The 18,425-nt window shown below is 38.0% G+C and overlaps 1 protein-coding gene across 1 annotated transcript in view; it reads left to right on the forward strand.

The window, feature by feature from the left end:
- EHBP1 (EH domain binding protein 1) overlaps window positions 1-18,425 on the forward strand; it is a gene marked incomplete at its 5' end in the record, with an annotated part of 184,322 nt that overhangs the window by 96,354 nt on the left and 69,543 nt on the right. Inside the window, 2 exons of the mRNA XM_010014312.1 lie at window positions 14,109-14,287; window positions 14,922-14,970. Coding sequence (XP_010012614.1) covers window positions 14,109-14,287; window positions 14,922-14,970 — 228 coding nt within the window. The remainder of the gene's footprint in view (window positions 1-14,108; window positions 14,288-14,921; window positions 14,971-18,425) is intronic.

An 18,425-nucleotide genomic window follows, 5' to 3' on the forward strand; every position in this document is an offset into this window, starting at 1 on the left:
TGCAGCTTTAAAGGAAAGGGGGATCTTAGTCAAGTGATATCACTGTACTTGTTTCCTAGTCATGTCTTGGGTCATGTTCTGCTGCAAAGTGTTGCCTAGCAATCTGTAAACCCTGAGTCTAAGATGACAGATCCTACACCTTTAAGCAATTTTTAGAAGCTCATCTAACTTGGAACCAATACTCAAAACAGTCTTTGTAGGTTCCATTGGAAGCTTATTTACAGTGGTATCAACAAAGTATAAAATTGGCTTTTATACATTTATCAAAGTTTAGAAAGTTTAGTTTGCTGTGTTACCAGAGCTCTCCCTTACATACACTTTCTCATCTCTTTATTCTCGCCATTTCAAAGGTCATAATCATTTAATCTCTCATTATACAATCAGATATGTTGCTACACATTTATTAGCAAACTTACTGTCAGACTAGTAGTAAGGCTCTAATTTACATTTCCCAAAGCATGGAAATTCCTGTGTAGGAATAAAGGCTCCCTTCTTTTCCATCCTCCACCTATCCTGAGGTGCTTGTGCAGTGAAAAGTATTGCAGGAGACGGAGATGTGTGAATGATAAGTGCTCTACACGATACAACGCCTGGACGTGATCAGACTTGTTTAAAAAGATGTACGAGGTTTGAGCCTGAGTTTTCTGCATTTGTGCTGGCTGAAATTTTTCCTTCCGTAGCTCCTTGGGGTTCTCTGATAAATCTCTTTTCATCCCCCCACCCAAGGGAGTGCGATCTCTACCTTCACCTACAGCCCCTTCTAATAGCACTCGTACTGCTGGTTGGAAGACTGAAGTCTTCTGGTGCAGTCTTTCCATCTAGGTGATTCCCAGTCCTTCTTGCTGACGAATGTTTGGAATCATGAACAGCTCACACCAGAAGCATGTTAATCATTGCATCATCTTGGAACCGAGAGCCTTTCTTTCAGGAGTGCATAATTTTATTCAACCCAACCATGTAAATTAAGTACAAAAGCCACTTAAAATGTAACACTTCCTTCCATTTATAACCTATCAGCTCAAAGGCGTAATGTCTCTTAAGGATTTTAATCCATCAGACAGTAATGTATTAGGGATCCAGTGATGTTGTCTGTCTTGTCACTGTGGAGCTAGTGACAGTTAATGTGTGGATTAATGATTTAAATAGTGTTGAAAGACCAGTGAATCATGAATCCGTATCTCTGATACTGCCTTGGAAATACCAACTCTAAACAATCAGAAGCCCCTGTAGAGTTGTCTCTTCAGGAAAACCTATTGGGCTGTCATCTGTCTACAATACTCATGAGTATTACGTGCATTACATATAGAATAGTACATGCTAAAAACCCTTTCAAGTTCCTTGTGTTACCATCTATTAGCAGTACTATTTTTTTCTCTCTCAGCATCTTGGAGTATTTTCTCTATTTACAATCTCCAAAATTTATTCCTTGAAATCAAATCATCAGTTTGTCTCAAAGCTGAGATAATGTTACAATATTTACCATGCAGTATTTCTCTCAAAATGTTTGATTATTTATGTACCTGAGAATATATTTTCACATTAGGGAATTTGAACCAGGAAAAAAAGCTGCTGAACAAATTCTGTAGTTCTGAATGTTAACCTTATTTTTTAAATGTTGGTGCAAATACTATATTGTATGAAAGAAAAAGAAAGCTATCTCTGTGGGCAACATACTAATATTTAATTCAAAATTTTATGAAGTAGGTCCTGGGGATCTTTCAGGGTTTTACATATGTGAAAAAACCAAACACAAGAATTGACTGCTGTGTGTTGCTGTAACACCCCTAGAACATGGCTAACGCCCAATTACTGCATGCTTAGACTTGGATGGTAATTACAATTGAGCTGTAAAATATTTTGACAGTTTCCAACTGTTGTGTGGTTATTAGCCAGGCATCATAAAGGAATAAAAGTACAGTGATTTGATTAGTTTTATATCACAATCTGCTTAAATAAGGACTTTGAAAATAAACGTGTAGCGTAAAGTGTTAATCAAAAGCAGTATTTAATTACTAGCAGCTTTTCTTGACTTCTGCAGGAGGCAATTCCACTTTCCCGAAGATTTTGATTTCTTAAATGAGACTTGCCATACCTTTATGCTTCAGCTTTTCATTTACAAGCTTTTACTTGTTGAGTGCTAAAAGCATAACCACACCAAATTTAATTTGTAGCATGAAAATTATGTGTGTGCATTTCAAGAGGATAGATTCGCCAGTGTTGAAGCCAGACAAGCTTGTGTTAATTACATATTATAAAACAAAAAGGATGTTTTCATTTAACATGTATTTCTCCTTTTAGCTGCACAAGTCCTAGCAATTAGCAAATTTGGGTAGTGTAAGAATTCCTGGAAAAATATATGTTAAGCCAAGTGGCACTTGAATTGGTCTCACTTTTACACATATTTTTATTTTGAAATGAAAGTAATAAAGCAAAAATATTCAAACTACATGCAAATTAAGCTCCAGATTGTGCCAGTCTTGTTGTGTTCATTAAGCTATTGAATCTTTGAGTAGTGGCTGTTATTCCATAGGGGCTATTCACAGAATAAGGTACTATTCAATCAGGTAAAGATAGCAATGTGCCCTCATACTGCTTAAGTAATGCTTATTCAGTTGGGCAACTAAAACAAGAATATTCAAGTCTGCCGTTCCCTAATTTTTCACTTGCTTTATTTATTTAATAATACTTATTGGATTTATATGTTGTTTATGAATGGTGTTTGTGAGTGAAGCATTTCTGGTAAAGAAGAATTTTTCATGAATTACCACCTTGGTTTTTCTTTAAAAAAAGAGAAAAAAGAAAAGAAAAAAAAGAAAAAAACCCAACCCTAAAGTAGTTGTTGTTTCCCAGTTCACTCTGCTTGTGACATCTCTGCTGTGACTGAGTGCTGAATCCAGCTGTTTCGCTTACCAGTGTTGCTTTTGTCTTACTGCTTGCCCAAACACCTCATTTCACCCATCTGTAACCAGGTAGTTTCTTTTTCTGACTGTTGTCCTGAGTTTGACCAGAACTCTCACCTTGCAGATGAAATAATCTTTCTAATGCATCCTGCATTTTTCAAGTGGCTTTGTGACTTTCTGTGGAGATGTGCTGAATGGAGAGACCCTTCCTCTCTGCTCGTGTTCATGAGGAGCAGATGGAGTGGTTATACTTCTTGGCAGTCCTGGGGTAATGGTTGGACTTGATGATCTTAAAGGTCTTTTCTAACCTAGTTGATCCTATGATAGCTGGTCTCCTAAAAACTAAAAGAGAAAATACATATTCTGTACAATTATTCATTTGGAGAGATGTGTTGGCGGTTATTGAACTTTCTGTGTATTCCAATAGACATTCAGGAAAAAGCCAAAAATACACTGTGCTTTGCAATGGAATCTGATTAACACAAGTGAATCAGTGCATGAGTTGCTTATGGAACAAACAACACAAGGACCCCACCATAGGCTTAATTTTTAGAAGGGGAATCTGTGGGGCTTGGGTTGTTTTGGGGGTTTTTGTTGGGTTTTTTTTTGGTGAGAACTGAGGGGCCAGTGTGAGGTGCTGCTCAGTGGGAAATGGGGGTTTTCCAGCTTGCTTCCCCTGCTGCCAGAGAGTGGAGGGACCTCTGCCAGGCTCCTGCTCGCTGGTGGCAGCCAGCTGTGTCCTTTTCCTGTAGGACCTGGAGTTAAGAAACATGGAGAAGGCATGTCTGAAACACATCTCAAAAGATCACTTGGTTCCTGATCTTTCTTTGGGCTTGTCTTCCTTATACTCTGCATCAAGGAAAACCAAACATAACATTTCTACTGTGGCTTTTTTGATGTTGAGTGGAGTGGGAGAGGCAGTACATGTCTTGCAAGCTTTATTCCTGTCTGTACATCTCAGTATGATGTTTGTCTTTTTCACAACAACCTGATGTTGTTGACTTATGTTCAGCTTGAATAGACTGTTTCCCCCACATCCTTTTGTGAAGAACTGTTACCTAACCAGTTCTTCCTCATCCTGCATTCATGTAAATGATTGCTCCTTCCTAAGTTGCACTTGTACCTATTGAATTTCACCCTGGTTTCTTCAGAACTTCTTTTCATATGGTTGACGTTCTTCTAGTGCATTTGATGTCCATCCCAGCTTCGTGTCTAGTGTATCATCCACCTTCCTAATCCAGGCTTTCAACACTGAACCCAAGAAATACTCTTGCAGAGCCCCTTTCAATGCACAATTTGAAGAATCATTGAAAACTGGTCTTGGATGTAGTTTTCCAGCTTGTTTTGCACCTATGCTACATGAGTCTGAATAAGGCTCTGGTTTCTGTGGATCCTTACGAGAGCATCTTGAGAAACAAGGAAAAGAACTTAGTCATAATGTTATCTGCTACTTCTCCCTTCCCATGCCTGCTTACCTCTTATAGAAGGAACTTGGACTGGTTGTCATGACTTGATGACAAATTAGTGTTTGTTGCTTGTCTCCTTTTACCTTTCACAATGTAAGAAGCAACCTAATTATTTGCCTCACCTCTTTCTTGTTAGCTTGTCTGCATTCTTCCAATTTGTCTTTTTTTTTAATGCTTTTAAAAACTGGAAAGGAATGTAGTCTTTGCCTGCTCTTCTAATATCGCATCTATTGTCAAGTTTTCAAACTGACTGCTAATTTCAGATGTTTCATATTGGTTCTTCCAGTACCCTAGGATTACATTAAATGTGTTCAGCTGATCTGAAAGCATCTGGCTTATCTAAGCTGTTTTCACACCTGGTTGAAATCTGACCTTTTTGTGTCTGATACTAGTAATGCTAGTCTCCAACTTGCATGACTTGCAGAATAAAGGCAGATGAAATAAAGGAAAGGCGTTAAGCATTTCAGATGTCTCCCCATCATCTATGGATCATCTATCTCCTTATCACTGAGTGAAGAAGCAATATTTGTGTTAATGTCCATCCTTGTTGTTTGTAGAGGGGGCTGCTGATGCAGTAGTTTATCAGGGCTTAAACTAATATGCTTATTTTATTTGCACACTCAGTTAAGAGGTGTACTCTGGCCTTCAGCAGCACCACATCAGGTTCTGTGTCATCAATACCAGGCATAAAAATACTGAGTGCTCTAAGCCTCTCCACGCATAGAAATTGTTTCCTTTGTGCAATACCAGCAGAAATCTGGCATGTGCATTCTGTTATCAAGTATTTAAAGTGTTTAAAACAAAGATTTCCCATCTCATCTTAGCAAAGACTTAACACTTCCATAAACTTGCCTATGGCTGTGCATTAATATAAATGATGCAGTAGATTTACAAAATAGATACCTATCAAGTTCTATGGAGCAATGTCACCTTAATGATACATCATCAGAAGGTTGTCTGTAAAAACAATGCCTGTCGAAATGTTCAGAAGAGTGGGAGAATGACTTGTGTCTATTTAATGGCTAATGTCAAAAGCAATTCCTGCAAGAAAGTTCACTGTTGTTAGGAAGAATTGGCAGCGACTCTCATTTTTAGTTTGCCTTGTGCTTTCTCTTAGAAGAGATTCTTGTGACCTTTCCTGACAAGCTCTAACACTTCCATTGTTTGCTGCAGGCCTTTGAAATGTGGCAGAGATAGCCTTGGGCCCAGGGAGGTGCGTTTTGCTAGTTCAGTTCACTTTTAACAAAGTTAAAAGCTTTGAAAATTGCTATTCCTCATCTGTGGTTTAGGTTGCTTAATTCTGGCAACCTGCCCAAAACCCTGAACGTTCCCATGATGGCAGAAAGCCAGGGATTGTGAACCAGCAGCATCCTGGTAGCTCATCTGGGCTTCCAGCACAGATTACACAGGACCAGAGACTTCAGCCAGTGTGGCATTGGGGCAGCTGGAGAAAGGAAGGTGGACGCAAGGAAATTGCTCATCTTCTGAGAGGAGAAAAATGAGGCCCCATCCCTGCGTGTGACCTGTTCATACTGTTACATTACAAATACATCTAATCATCAGAGAATGAGCTCAGCGTTCAATTCTACTTAATGGTATGAATTATATACCTTTCCCAGTTTTTTTTTTAATTGAAAACATGTTGTTCAAGACAAAGATTATGCGACCTCAGGGAAGAGAAGCTAGACGAGCCTCAGCCAATCCTTTTATTAATAGTTGAATCTGAGAAGGAGCTCACTATGACTTTTTTCATGACTGTACTGACCATCAGGTGAAATTACTTGCACATAAGTAACCAATTTATTATGTTGTCTCAGATTTTTTCTCCTTTACCAGCTAATTAACATACTCTTCTCCTTGCTGTTAGCTAATAAATTTAGGGCTTCTCAGCCTGGTGAGGTAGCTACCCTCGCCCCTGTGCAGGACTGTTACTCTCTTTTAAGAACATCCACAGGGGAAGGTAGTCATCTTGAAATAAACGGTCTGTCTTGTTCTTAATTGATTCCCATGAGCAGACAGGCTCCATGTCCTGTTGCCCAAGTGAGGAAATTGTCCAGTAGTTGACATGTTGTGGCTTGTGGTTCTGAAGGTTTAGAGTTCATTTCCCAAATACTTGGGGTTTTTTATCCTTTTAATCCCCAACAACGAAAACCAAACTGAAACCCTAAAAGACTATGCTAAGAAAAAGTTACTTAATTTCTAGACAAAGTAAAAGCTGAAAAGAGACTACCAGGTAATTACAAAAATTATGAAATAAGTACTTAGCAGTTCTGAATTGCCAGGTTTAAGGTAGTTGCTGTTACTATAACCTCTCCCACCTTTGTGCACTGCATGCCTGCAGGTTGTGTACTTGTACACATTGCAATTGTATGACTGCATACCATGATTTTCTGCTGGACCACTTCCTCAGTGCTCGGAGCAAAAGTAACCAGACCCTGTAATAGAGGCAGCTGTCTGCAGGGCTGCCATTTTATACTTCTGTAGGGGCTGGATGGTGTTTAATGGAGCATGATCTCTTCATTATGTTGGGTGAATGCCACAGAGAGCCTGGGCAGAGCTTGCAACATAGAACTGGTGTGTGACACTGAGCAAACTGCAGCGTTTGAGGCTACAAATGATGTGTTCCTGTCTTGGAGATGGCCAGGTCTAGGCTTGATCTTAACTTGTCAAAGCCTAGAAGTTGGTTTTTTATTATTCCGAGTGCTGTCACCTGCCTATGGCATCAGGAGGAGTGCTTCGGTGAGATGCTGTGGATGTGTACACCCAATTCACATTAGGTAGCGTCCTTGAGTTCTTGTGATAGTCAGTTCACCTTGCTCAGGTGAGATACTCTATTCAGACTGTTTCCCTCTTTGTAAAATACTGGTTGTGAGTCTCTTGTGTCAACATATTCATTCACCCATCACAGAGTGCCCTAATACCATGTGATGACTATCACACTGGAGATCAGAGACAAGTTGAAATGCTGTGTTTGACGCAGCATTTGCATCATACTGCTTAAATGAAGCTGAGTGCCATACCCTGTAAGTTAATGGTAATAAATAAGAAGCAACAACTTTTTGCCTTGAGCAGTGACGTTGACAGAGTATGAGAAGAAATGGGTAGTGATGATCAGAATAAAAAATACCATTGCCATGTTTGTTTGTGGGGTCGGACAAGTAAAAGTTATGTGGATGAAACTAACTCAAGCATGAGGTACTTGCTAAACCTTAGAGGCTGGGACCAGAAGTGGCAGGATGTTGAAAGACAAGCATTGTGTATATGATTCAGCCGTGTACAGCACAAACTGTGTAAGTTTAGATGTGAGTCAGTGAGGGAGAGTGTTAAACAACAGGAAAGCTGTGGCTGTTTAAGAGAGGGAATACAGTAATGGGGTCTTTGATGGTAGGTGTTATCTTCATCAGCTCTCCCTTGGGTCCAAAGTATTCAGTATATTAAACATAGCATCATACAACATGATGTGGGACCGCACTGGCTGTCCACCTGCAACTAGTGAAGTGAAAACATACCGAAAGCACTAACTCCCCCCAGTTATTTCAGAGGTAAATCAGGGTGGATTAAACCTTGCAAGAAATTGTTCTGTTCCACAGTACTGTGAACAAATGGTGCCTTTTGCAAATGGGCATGATTTGGAAAACTGCTGAGGAGGAGAGCAGAATATCCAGGTGGCTTTGATTGCTTGTTTTTTGATTCCAGATTGAGAGGCTCTGCTGTTCTTGTTCTCTGGAAATCTGTATTTGTCCCATATCCTACCATATTAGGTAGCATGTACATACTCTAGATGCTTTCCTTTCCTTTCCCAGGCATAGTTTGGAAAAGCTCTTTCCAGCCTCGTGGCCACCATACAAAATATGTCACAGGCAACTGAAAACATATGAAATGTTTTAGAATGAAACAATTTCACCTACTTGAACAACAGCTAACTTGAGGCATGTCCCAGGGATTTCACTTTCCTCTTCACCTTGCCAGATTCAAACATGAGAGCATCATGTCGGCTCAGGCAGATGTCTAAATGTTAAGGTTATGCTTGAACATGGACTAGTTTGTGTTGAAATTTTAAACCTGTAAAATGATAAGCAATTAAAAGCTTATGCCTAAGGCTTTTAAGATAAAAGTTTGTATTTTGTTGCAAATCCACATTAGCTGTAGGCAAAATCAGAGGACTGAGGAAGGCAAAGTTTTAAGATGTCTGATGCTGGAGAAATCCGAATGTTACCTAAATACTTGTTACTAATCATATATAGGAAACAAAATCAGTGAATCTGTAAGTCGTACCAGACATTTTGTGTAATCATACGCCATGCAAGTAGAGAGAAATAAAATTAAAGAATGTACTCTTAAACTGCTAAGTTTGTGTATCAGTGTAACAGGATAGCCAAACTCCTAACATTTCTTTCTGGGAAATGTATATTTTGTAATACATGCATGTGCACTTCCCTTACCAGAAGCAAAGAGCAATGCCACTTGTATTTTGTTGTGCCACTAAAGCCATCAAAATGTTATGGTGACCTGCTACTTAAAAAATACTTAACTAGCCTGAGTAAAGAACATCTCAGCACAGCTGGGTCATAAGGATGTTTTCTCCATCTTTGGAATAACACAGAAAGCAGTTTTAGTCTATCTTTGCAGACTTGATTTCCATCCTCTATTTTGGTCCTGATCCTAGTTAAAAATCAGCTTTTGTCTTATGCCTGGACTGTTCCACAGCCCAGAATAAACAAAATCGAATGCATGTTGGACATGTACAGACTTTGACAAAGGCATAAATTCTATTAAATGAGCCATATTCAATTTAGGATACTCCTGGGCTAAGCAATTCCTATGAGTAAAGCCCTGTGTTGTTTAAAAAATAAAATTCTGAAGTATAGTCCTAAAGATGTAAAATTATCTATTTGACTGAAAGGTATTAGCGTGTCTTGTTTATATTGCACTTTTATACCATTTTTCAGACTACTCTGTTCAGCTGAGTTTCCCCCTTTTTCTTTCATTCAGGCACATGCTGCACACTTTGCCTTACCTAGTTGTGTGTTCTTTCACTTTATCTTGCATTTTAATGGTTTCATAATGTTCAGTGGGCCTAGATAGCATTGTAGTTTTGACAGAGGTAAGGGAAAATCCCTTTTGTTTTGCTCAGTCAAATAAGTGAGAGACCATTGCCTGTACTTGCTTCTTGAGGAACAAAGCTTGTTTGTTGACTGCGAGTAAGTTTCCCCTGTTCTGTCTTTCAGCTCTATCTCAATCTCAGCTTCTTCTCCTCCTGCAGTTCATTACTGTTCCTAGGTTGTTCTCTCCTTTCTTCTTTGGTGAATTGTGTCCATTAATATAAAACTCAAACCACGTAAGTCTTCAGTCAAGATTCCCATAGCTGTTACATACTTCTTTTTTCTTAACTCCTCTCAGCATCTTTGGGCCTACAAGGATGCTGGGGAGGGACTCTTCATTAGGGACTCTAGTGGTAGGACAAGGGGTAATGGCTTTAAACTTAAACAGGGGAACTTTAGGTTAGATATAAGGAAGAAGTTCTTCACAGTGAGGGTGGTGAGGCACTGGAATAGGTTGCCCAAGGAAGTTGTGAATGCTCCAACCCTGGAGGCGTTTAAGGCCAGGCTGGACAGAGCCTTGGGCGACATAGTTTAGTGTGTGGTGTCCCTGCTCATGGCAGGGGGGTTGGAACTAGGTGATCTTAACTATTCTATGATTCTATGATCTTTCTCTTCCAGCCTTCAACACTGCCTCTGCTCTCTTGAAACTCCTCTGCCCCAATGCAACCTGTCAACAAGCTCTTGAGAGCTACTCAGACTGAGCCCCTACGATCTTCCTTCTGGCTGCTCCCTGTGTCTCATACGACGGCTTGATTCATAGGTCCATGTTCACATCATCAGTTCCTGTCTTGGTTTTCTTCTCCTGAGTGTTGGCCTCTGTGAGTCAGGTGCAGCTCAAACATTACTTTGCAAACATCAGTGCACTTGGTGCTGCATTTGAGAGCAGCAAAATAATTATTTATTTGTTTTACGATTTATGGATGCAGCCTAATATTTAAAGCTATTGTCCTCCTGTTAATATAGAGTAATGGTCTGATGGGATAATCATAGAATCATAGAATAGTTAGGGTTGGAAAGGACCTTAAGATCATCTGGTTCCAACACTATAAAATGTATTAACTAGGTTTCCAGAACATGTAAATAAGAAGAGTAAAGAGAATTAAGTGCTTCTGTTGACTATGAAGCAAACACATCCTGAAGGTAGTGCTGACTCCAGCTGATAAATCCACCTACATGATGCTGGCTCTAGATCTGAGCTACCACATGAGGGACCAGCTCTGATTAACTGTATGCACTTGCCATACAGTTAATCCACCGCTGGATAAAAATCAGCTGATCAGATTCAGTCACTTGTTGATCAGCGAGCAGATCTGTAATGGATATCGCATGCTTTTTAGTGGCAATTTCCAAATGAATTGTCGGAGACTTTGGCTTTTGAACTCAAAAAGCCAAGTCATGACTGCCATGTGATGTAGAATTGTGTAGTCAGTGTTTAAAAGAACTATGTAAGAAAAAGCTAGTTAAATTTTCATTTCATTTGATGGGTTCCCACCAATCTTGTTGAGCAAACACATGCTAGAAATAGGCACTTGGTAGTAATTGTGTTTGCACTGAACCTGTAATTAATATCTACAAGTATCTAAAGAAAATGTTTTTCATAATGATGCTTCACAAAAAAATCAAAACTGACATTTGTTAACCCTTCTGAAGGGATGTCAAGTGCTCATGCACAGTTCTGCATTGTTCATACATTTCCAATGTGTCTTCGGTTAAATGTTTTTATCATAGATGAAATAACAAAAGCTTTGATTCAGGTGGTGAATAAAAGCATAATATTATCATAATATTAACACCACCTTTATCCAGAAAACTTGGGAATACTGATTCTGGAAAGAAAGCAGTATATAATTTCTGCTTTATCAGCTAGAGAAAACTCTGTAAGTACGTTCATTATAAATCTTGCATATTCTGCATACTTACAGAAAATCTGAAGTTAATGGAATGACAAACATAGAAAAAAGCTCCAACTGAAGTATAGATTTTCAAAGAATTATAACCTGGATTTAAAAAAAACTATTATTTGTAAATAAAATGCAAAATTCTGCTGAATTGATTTAATAGACTTGGGTGTCCTTTTGTAACACTTAGTTTTAAAATAAAAGTTACATTTTCAATTTGGTAGATGTGCAATTAAGGATTTGAATGATAATATTGGCTATGGCCTTTTCAGGGTTAATCATAGAATGGTTTGGGTTGGAAAGGACCTTAAGATCATCTAGTTCCAACCCCCCTGCCATGGGCAGGGACACATTGCACTAGACCATGTTGCCCAAGGCTCTGTCCAGCCTGGCCTTGAACACCGACAGGGATGGAGCATTCACAGCTTCCTTGGGCAACTTATGCCAGGGCCTCACCACTCTCACAGTAAAGAATTTCTTTCTTATTTCTAACCTGAACTGCCCCTGTTTAAACCCATTACCCCTTGTCCTACCACTAGAGTCCCTGATGAAGAGTTCCTCTCCAGCATCCTTATAGGCCCCCTTCAGATATTGGAAGGCTGCTAAGAGGTCTCCACGCAGCTTCTCTTCTTCAGGCTGAACAGCCCCAACTTCCTCAGCCTGTTTTTATAATCAGAAGGTATTTAGGTGCTGACTGGAACATTCAACAGTTCTGTAGAGAGTTTCAGCAACAAGTATCAAGACTTTATAGTTAACATTTAATACATCTGGTAAGTAGTGCTCTATGGTTTGAGGATGTGGCTCTGTGCTTTAAAAATTTGTTAAAATACCATTTTTCCACATCTTAATGGTACTATTTTAATTATTTTCTCTCAGCAGCGTTATTTTCATATATATAATTTAGATAGCAAATGTATTTTAAGCAATGTAGTACCTTAAATTTGGGGTCACTGGTTAGTTACTGGGTTTTGCTTCGAGCTGTAAAAAAAACAGGAGAAAAACCTGATATTAGTTACATCACTCTGAATCTGGAGTAACTGTCTGGCAGCTTCTAAGCAGTGTTTATTTCTCTGATTAAAATCTTTAACTCTCTGATTAAAATCTGATGCATGGTGAAGAAAGTTCGTTTATTGCTGCTTTTTGTTCCCTATTTTATATATCCCTGTCAAGATGTTAATTCAGTGTGTTCAGAGATATTGTCTCATCATTAACAGATTTGTTCATGCTGATTTGAATTGCTGAGAGGATAAAAAAATAAAAAAAAAAGGCAAAACATTTTTTAACAAGTTATTTTGTGCAAATGATCTGGTAAAAAAAAATCTCAGCAGGGCAGATATTTTGCACTTTCTAAATGAGCTGGCAGTGCTTCTATCTGATGATGAGGTAGGTGTGTTTATAAAACAACTTCTTAGGGCAGAGTGTCAAGGTAAATGAAAAATTACTTTCCTGGTTCTGTACATTTTCTTCCCCAGAAGCAGTGAAAACATAAATCAGTTGGTAGCTAGCAGCTAATTGCTTTACACTGACATACTTCAGTCAAGTGGGGGCATCGTTGGTCTTTCACAAATAGGTAATATGGCCACAAGGATTTACTTGTTCAACTTAAGTGCCTCTGATATAGTAAATTACTTGCTCTATTTTTATCTTAATTTGGGAAGTCTCTAGCTATAAAGTGCATAAAAAGCATGTTTGTTGTGTGTGTGTGCTTGTAATTATATTACATTGAAAAAACAAGTGGGCTCAGTTCTTTCCCTGTAACTCAGACTTCGGATTTATGTCAGTCAAATTCTGTTTAATTACATGTAAGAAGTTTTTAAAATGACAATATTTTTCTGGTGAAATGACTGTGTATTTCTTGAAAACATCAGCTGCAATCAGTGTGTTCTCTGCTGAATCTGGGAAATATTTTATTCCATTTTAATTCTTGGCTTATGCTAACAAAAATGTAACTAAAAGAGTCAAAATACTCTATTGGAAAATGATCGTTACTAAATAATGATACATGTTAGAAGACACCCTCTGATAAGGATTTATGACCAAAATTCCTTTTCCACATAAAAAAGCTAAAGCCTGGAAGAGGAAGCTCTTTGGGTACGGTTGGAAGTGGCCGATTAGAAACACCATGCCACAATTACCTTCATGCAATCGCGTGCTTAAACAGGAAGAGCACAGCCAAAAACTTTACACCAGAGCCTATATGAGATGAATGATGAATGTATTAATCACATGTCACAGACACGGCGACTTTGATCCCTACACCTCAATGGTAAATCGCAACTCGTGGTAAACTCTGCTAAGCCTGGCTTTTGATCCAGGCACAGTGTTATCTTCATTAAATGTGAAAGGGCTTGTGGGGATGCTTTTCCATGGCTGCATTTTGGGAAATCTTTTCAAGGGTGTGTATCCCGGGCTGTGCAGGACTTTGCCTTAAGTATTTAAGCATGGTGTTTCCACGGGTGCAATTCTTGGCCTGTTCTCCTATGTAGATCTGGAATCCTGTGTATCTACATCCTTTGGAGACAAGCGCCAAGGGCGACAACTGGAGGTAATAACTTGCGATTTGTGTCTTTTGCAAGTTACAGTCATTGTAAACTGACAGCTGTGAAGGACCTAAACTCACATCAAAGGATACAGATCATCTAGTTAGGTCAATTAATGTTAATTCTCATCTTCCATTAAATTCTTTTATCTTCTTTTCTTTTTTCTTTTCCCCTGTTTTTTTTTTTTGTTTTTTTTTTCCAGCCAAGCCCAATACCAAGTCCTGTGTTGGGGAGAAAGCCAAATGCAAGTCAGTCACTTCTTGTGTGGTGCAAAGAAGTTACAAAAAACTATAGGGGAGTGAAAATCACCAATTTTACTACATCGTGGAGAAACGGTTTATCCTTTTGTGCAATATTACATCACTTTAGACCAGACCTAATGTAAGTTGTGTACTTTTTGCCTGCATAAGCTAACTCTCATAGAAATATATAACATTTAAGTTTACGTAAAAATAAAATCCCTGTTGCTTTCAGGTGTTGAACTGTTTTCACCCTTTTCTTTCAAGCAGGGAGCCATCCTTTCTAAGAAAACAGATTTATGAATTCTCAAACTTTATGACCTCCTCGTTCTCTCTTGTGGCATAAACAATTGTTTCTTCCCTCTCTGTGATTTGTTTCTCTTCTTCTTAATCTCATACAAAGAACTGACTTCAGGATGGTTATGAAAATTGTGCTGGTGTTGAAATGAGATGAGAGGAATAAGCTCTTTGTACGCTGACAAGGACGGATTACCTCCTGGTAAATTTGGTTGTCAAGGCTGGCCTCTAGTCCCTGCCTTAACTTCTTTTTTAGATGGAAAGCTTCAGGCAATGAAACATGTAATCGGTGTTTATTTATTTATTTATTTATTTATTCCTTTAATTTTCCACACTATTAGTTTTGTTGATTGAATTGCTGTGAAATTGCTAGTTACTGTATGATATTACTGTATGTCAAATTTTTAGATTCAGTTTGTTTTAAAACTGCTGCTTTTATCAAATACTGTACATACCCACTGTGCCATTTTCCCCCTCAGTGACTACAAGTCCCTGAATCCTCAAGATATTAAAGAGAACAACAAAAAGGTAAGAACTGCCAGGAAAAAAAAAAAAAAAAGAAAAAGACACAGCTTCAATTTTGGCTTCACTGCAGGTTTTTATTAATTTTGGGAAAGTGTGGTTGTTTTGTAAGGTCATAACTGCAGCTCACAGAAGGTATTCAACCTCCTGCGGTTCAAATGGGATGCATTATTGACTCTAGTTTGTCATGGTCTTTAACATTCACAACAAGTGCAAGGCTGGTATTAGAGTTTAATATTTGTATGGCCTACATTAAGTCTGAAAGCAGAGGAGAGGGCTGTCCAGTCTTTTGTGATCACTCCTCTGATTTTGCCAATCAGCCCCATAATTAAAAGTATGAAAAGCATAACTGCACTTGGATTGTCATATGCAAGACTTCTCTTTCTGCTGCTTTAACAGGGCTGTGTGCATCGGTCATGATTGATGTTGCTTTGATGGTGATTTTTATATTTCTAAAGATGACATTTTATACCTACTTTAATGCTGCACCAGCCGAGTGAAACTCGGAAAGTTTAGGATAAAAAGTGTTGAGACAATACTTTGCAAATAAAACAAAATATTAGCAAACTAGTTTATATCATTGTGCTGGGCAGTTGCTTTAAACCACTCTGTGTACTTTTGGGATACAAAGATGTAAAAAGTTTCTCTGGAAAAAGCGGGAACTCGGTTTGGGAATCACCAGAAGACTTTATTTCTGCTCTCTATTTTAGGCATGTTACAAGCTTCAGTTGGGCCCTAGGGACGTGTTCAGAAATTATAATTTTTGTGTGAGTCACTGATAATAAAATTGTTCCTGAAGATTGTCTGAAAACTATTTTTAAGGAGCTGACTTCTCAGTGCTGTGATTTTATTTTTATACTGCTTTAAAAGCACTAAATTTAATTAGGATGAGGGTATAAAAATATACATTAATTAGGTTCAATATTATATAGCAAATATAACTAAATAATATTAGATTGCAGATATGTGGAATTTCTGAAAGTGCTTTGTTAAAATTCATTTGCGTTGAAGGTAATTATATTTTAATGTGCTTGCACGCTTAATGTGTTAGGGAGTTACTTGCCTTTAAAATAGTACTTAAGTATTACAAATAATGAAAGATCTTTGAGCTGCTGCTATCTAATGAGTGATTTGGCCAATAATATATTTTTCATAATAATATGGAATTTTATGATGACCTAAGTGGATTATCAGTGACATCAGTGTTTTCCATGACCATATGTTTTTTGTACTTCAAGTTTTGTTCTGCGTCTGGGCTAATTAAGCTGAATTATAAAGAAGACTAGATTATTAATTAAAACCGGAAGCAATACAATCAGTCATCTTTTCTTTATGAAACTGTGATGGCAAACAGTGAACTTTTTAGCCCATCTCCCTAACAGGATATAGTTCCCAGGGCTGAAGAAGTAATGATTGTTTTTATTGTGCAGCTTTTTTCTTTCATCACTTTGCAAGCCTTCACCTGACAGCTACATTGAGTATCTCAGTTGCTTCCTGCAGATTTATTTCCTGGTCTTACACAGTTCTGCCTGATAACCCCATGTGCCCTTGGTTGGAGTGAATGCAGCACTGGCAACAATGGCTGCCTATAAATTCCATGCAGATATGTAACACATTTGACAATGATTCCTCCTAACCAATTAAAATAACATCTATGGATGAACAGGACAATTTTCTTTGTCTGAAGCAGCTGCCCGCCCACCCCCCTCCAGGAAAAGAAACCATAGATTAAAGGTTAACCCGTAAGAGCACATTTTTTAGGAGTGCGTGACCTTCTTTGTATTTTAATAAAAAAAGAATAAATCTTAAGAGACAACTTTTTCAGTGCAACTACTGTGTATAATTGCACATTGAAATGCACTGTTACAAAAGGCACATCACTGGAGCTTCTTTATAAGACACACTGGTCATTTGCCAAATTGCTGCTGCCACCGTTACTGAATAAAAAAGGGTATTTACCTGTGACATCTGATCTTGGCCAATATGTCAGTGTGTTACATAGTTGGGAAATGGCTCGAATACTGCCTTTGGTGCTTGTGCTGACAGATCCCAATTGATGTCTGTCAATCAGCTTGTCAGTAAATTAAAAAAGAAAAAAGAAAAAACCTTAATCAGAAGATAGGTAAATAGGCTTTGTGTCCTGAATATAAATATGTGTGTGTGTATGCATGTATTGTAATTACCACAATATAATTATAACTCTCAAGAAAACCCCAAACGACTACTTGAGATTACATTATCATCAGTCAGAATTTGAAGATAGTTTTGGTGCACAGTGCCCATTGCAAATTCAAATATCTACCAGGAACAAAAGAGAAACCAGGATTATCTTTGAGAAACTTAGAAACGTTACCGGGCTGCTTTCCTAGTTGATGCAAAGAGCTGTGGTTCTACTTAAATCACATAACTACACATACTGCCTTCCCAATAACATTAACCAACTGATTTTTTTAATATGTTTATTTGATTGTTAGTAAATAAAAATTAAAATATGCTAAAATTACAGTGTACTGGCAGTATTGTCTCTTATCAGGAACAGAAATATTTCATATTGCTAATAACATGTCCCGCACTTTAAAAATGTAAGCTACTAAACTACACTTGGCTGGAGCTTGGAGGGGATGAAAGGATGAGAAGGGGAAGGGCACAACAGTGTGGTTCTAATAATGAACTTCTATATTTAATTATTTTATTGTTTAGAGAAGCTTGTTTCATTTGAGGGATTATTGTAGAAAAAATAGATCTTTTGGACGTTCAGCTGGCACTTTCAATTTCTGTGATGCTTTTTTTTCTTTTCCTTTTTTTCCCCCCAGTTTTTGACTCCTTCTACTAAATTCCTCAACACTTTAGAACTTGAGTGAGTGTCTTAACACAATATGTCAAAATAATCCTTTTGAAATACACATTTAAGCAGAAGAATTCAGAATTACAGGGATAGCATAGAGTCAAAATAGAATAAGTTCTTTACCTTAAAGCTGTCAGTCATATTTTATAACAGGCATTCATGCTTGCCTCTACTACTTGATTCCACAAAATCATAAGCACATGTTTAGTTGTGTGCTTAGGAGTTAGTTGTTGACCTCAGTGGGATCATGCAGGAGCATAGTTAAACACGCTTATGAGCATTTGCAAAATCAAGTCTTTAGTTATGCCTCTGTTTAACAAAGTAATTTGACCTGGAAAATCCACTCTGTTAATACCATGTTACAAACTAGTTAGAAACAGTAGGCATTTGTAAATATGCTGGAATATCAAGAAGCTCGAAGCTTTTCTAACAGTGAAGGAGAATCTATCACACACTGCTTTACAGACACATACAGAACATGATTGCTATTTATAGAACTAATGACTCTAAAACAATTGAGATATCTAGTATACTTTAAAAGGAGAGAAACAACAATGTGTGTTGTCCGGAATGCAAAGGAAAGGAGATGGGAAATAAGTATTTGACATCAGCAGGA

This window comes from Nestor notabilis, unplaced genomic scaffold (genome assembly GCF_000696875.1).
Source record: "Nestor notabilis isolate BGI_N333 unplaced genomic scaffold, ASM69687v1 scaffold13375, whole genome shotgun sequence".
NCBI lineage: Eukaryota > Metazoa > Chordata > Aves > Psittaciformes > Psittacidae > Nestor > Nestor notabilis.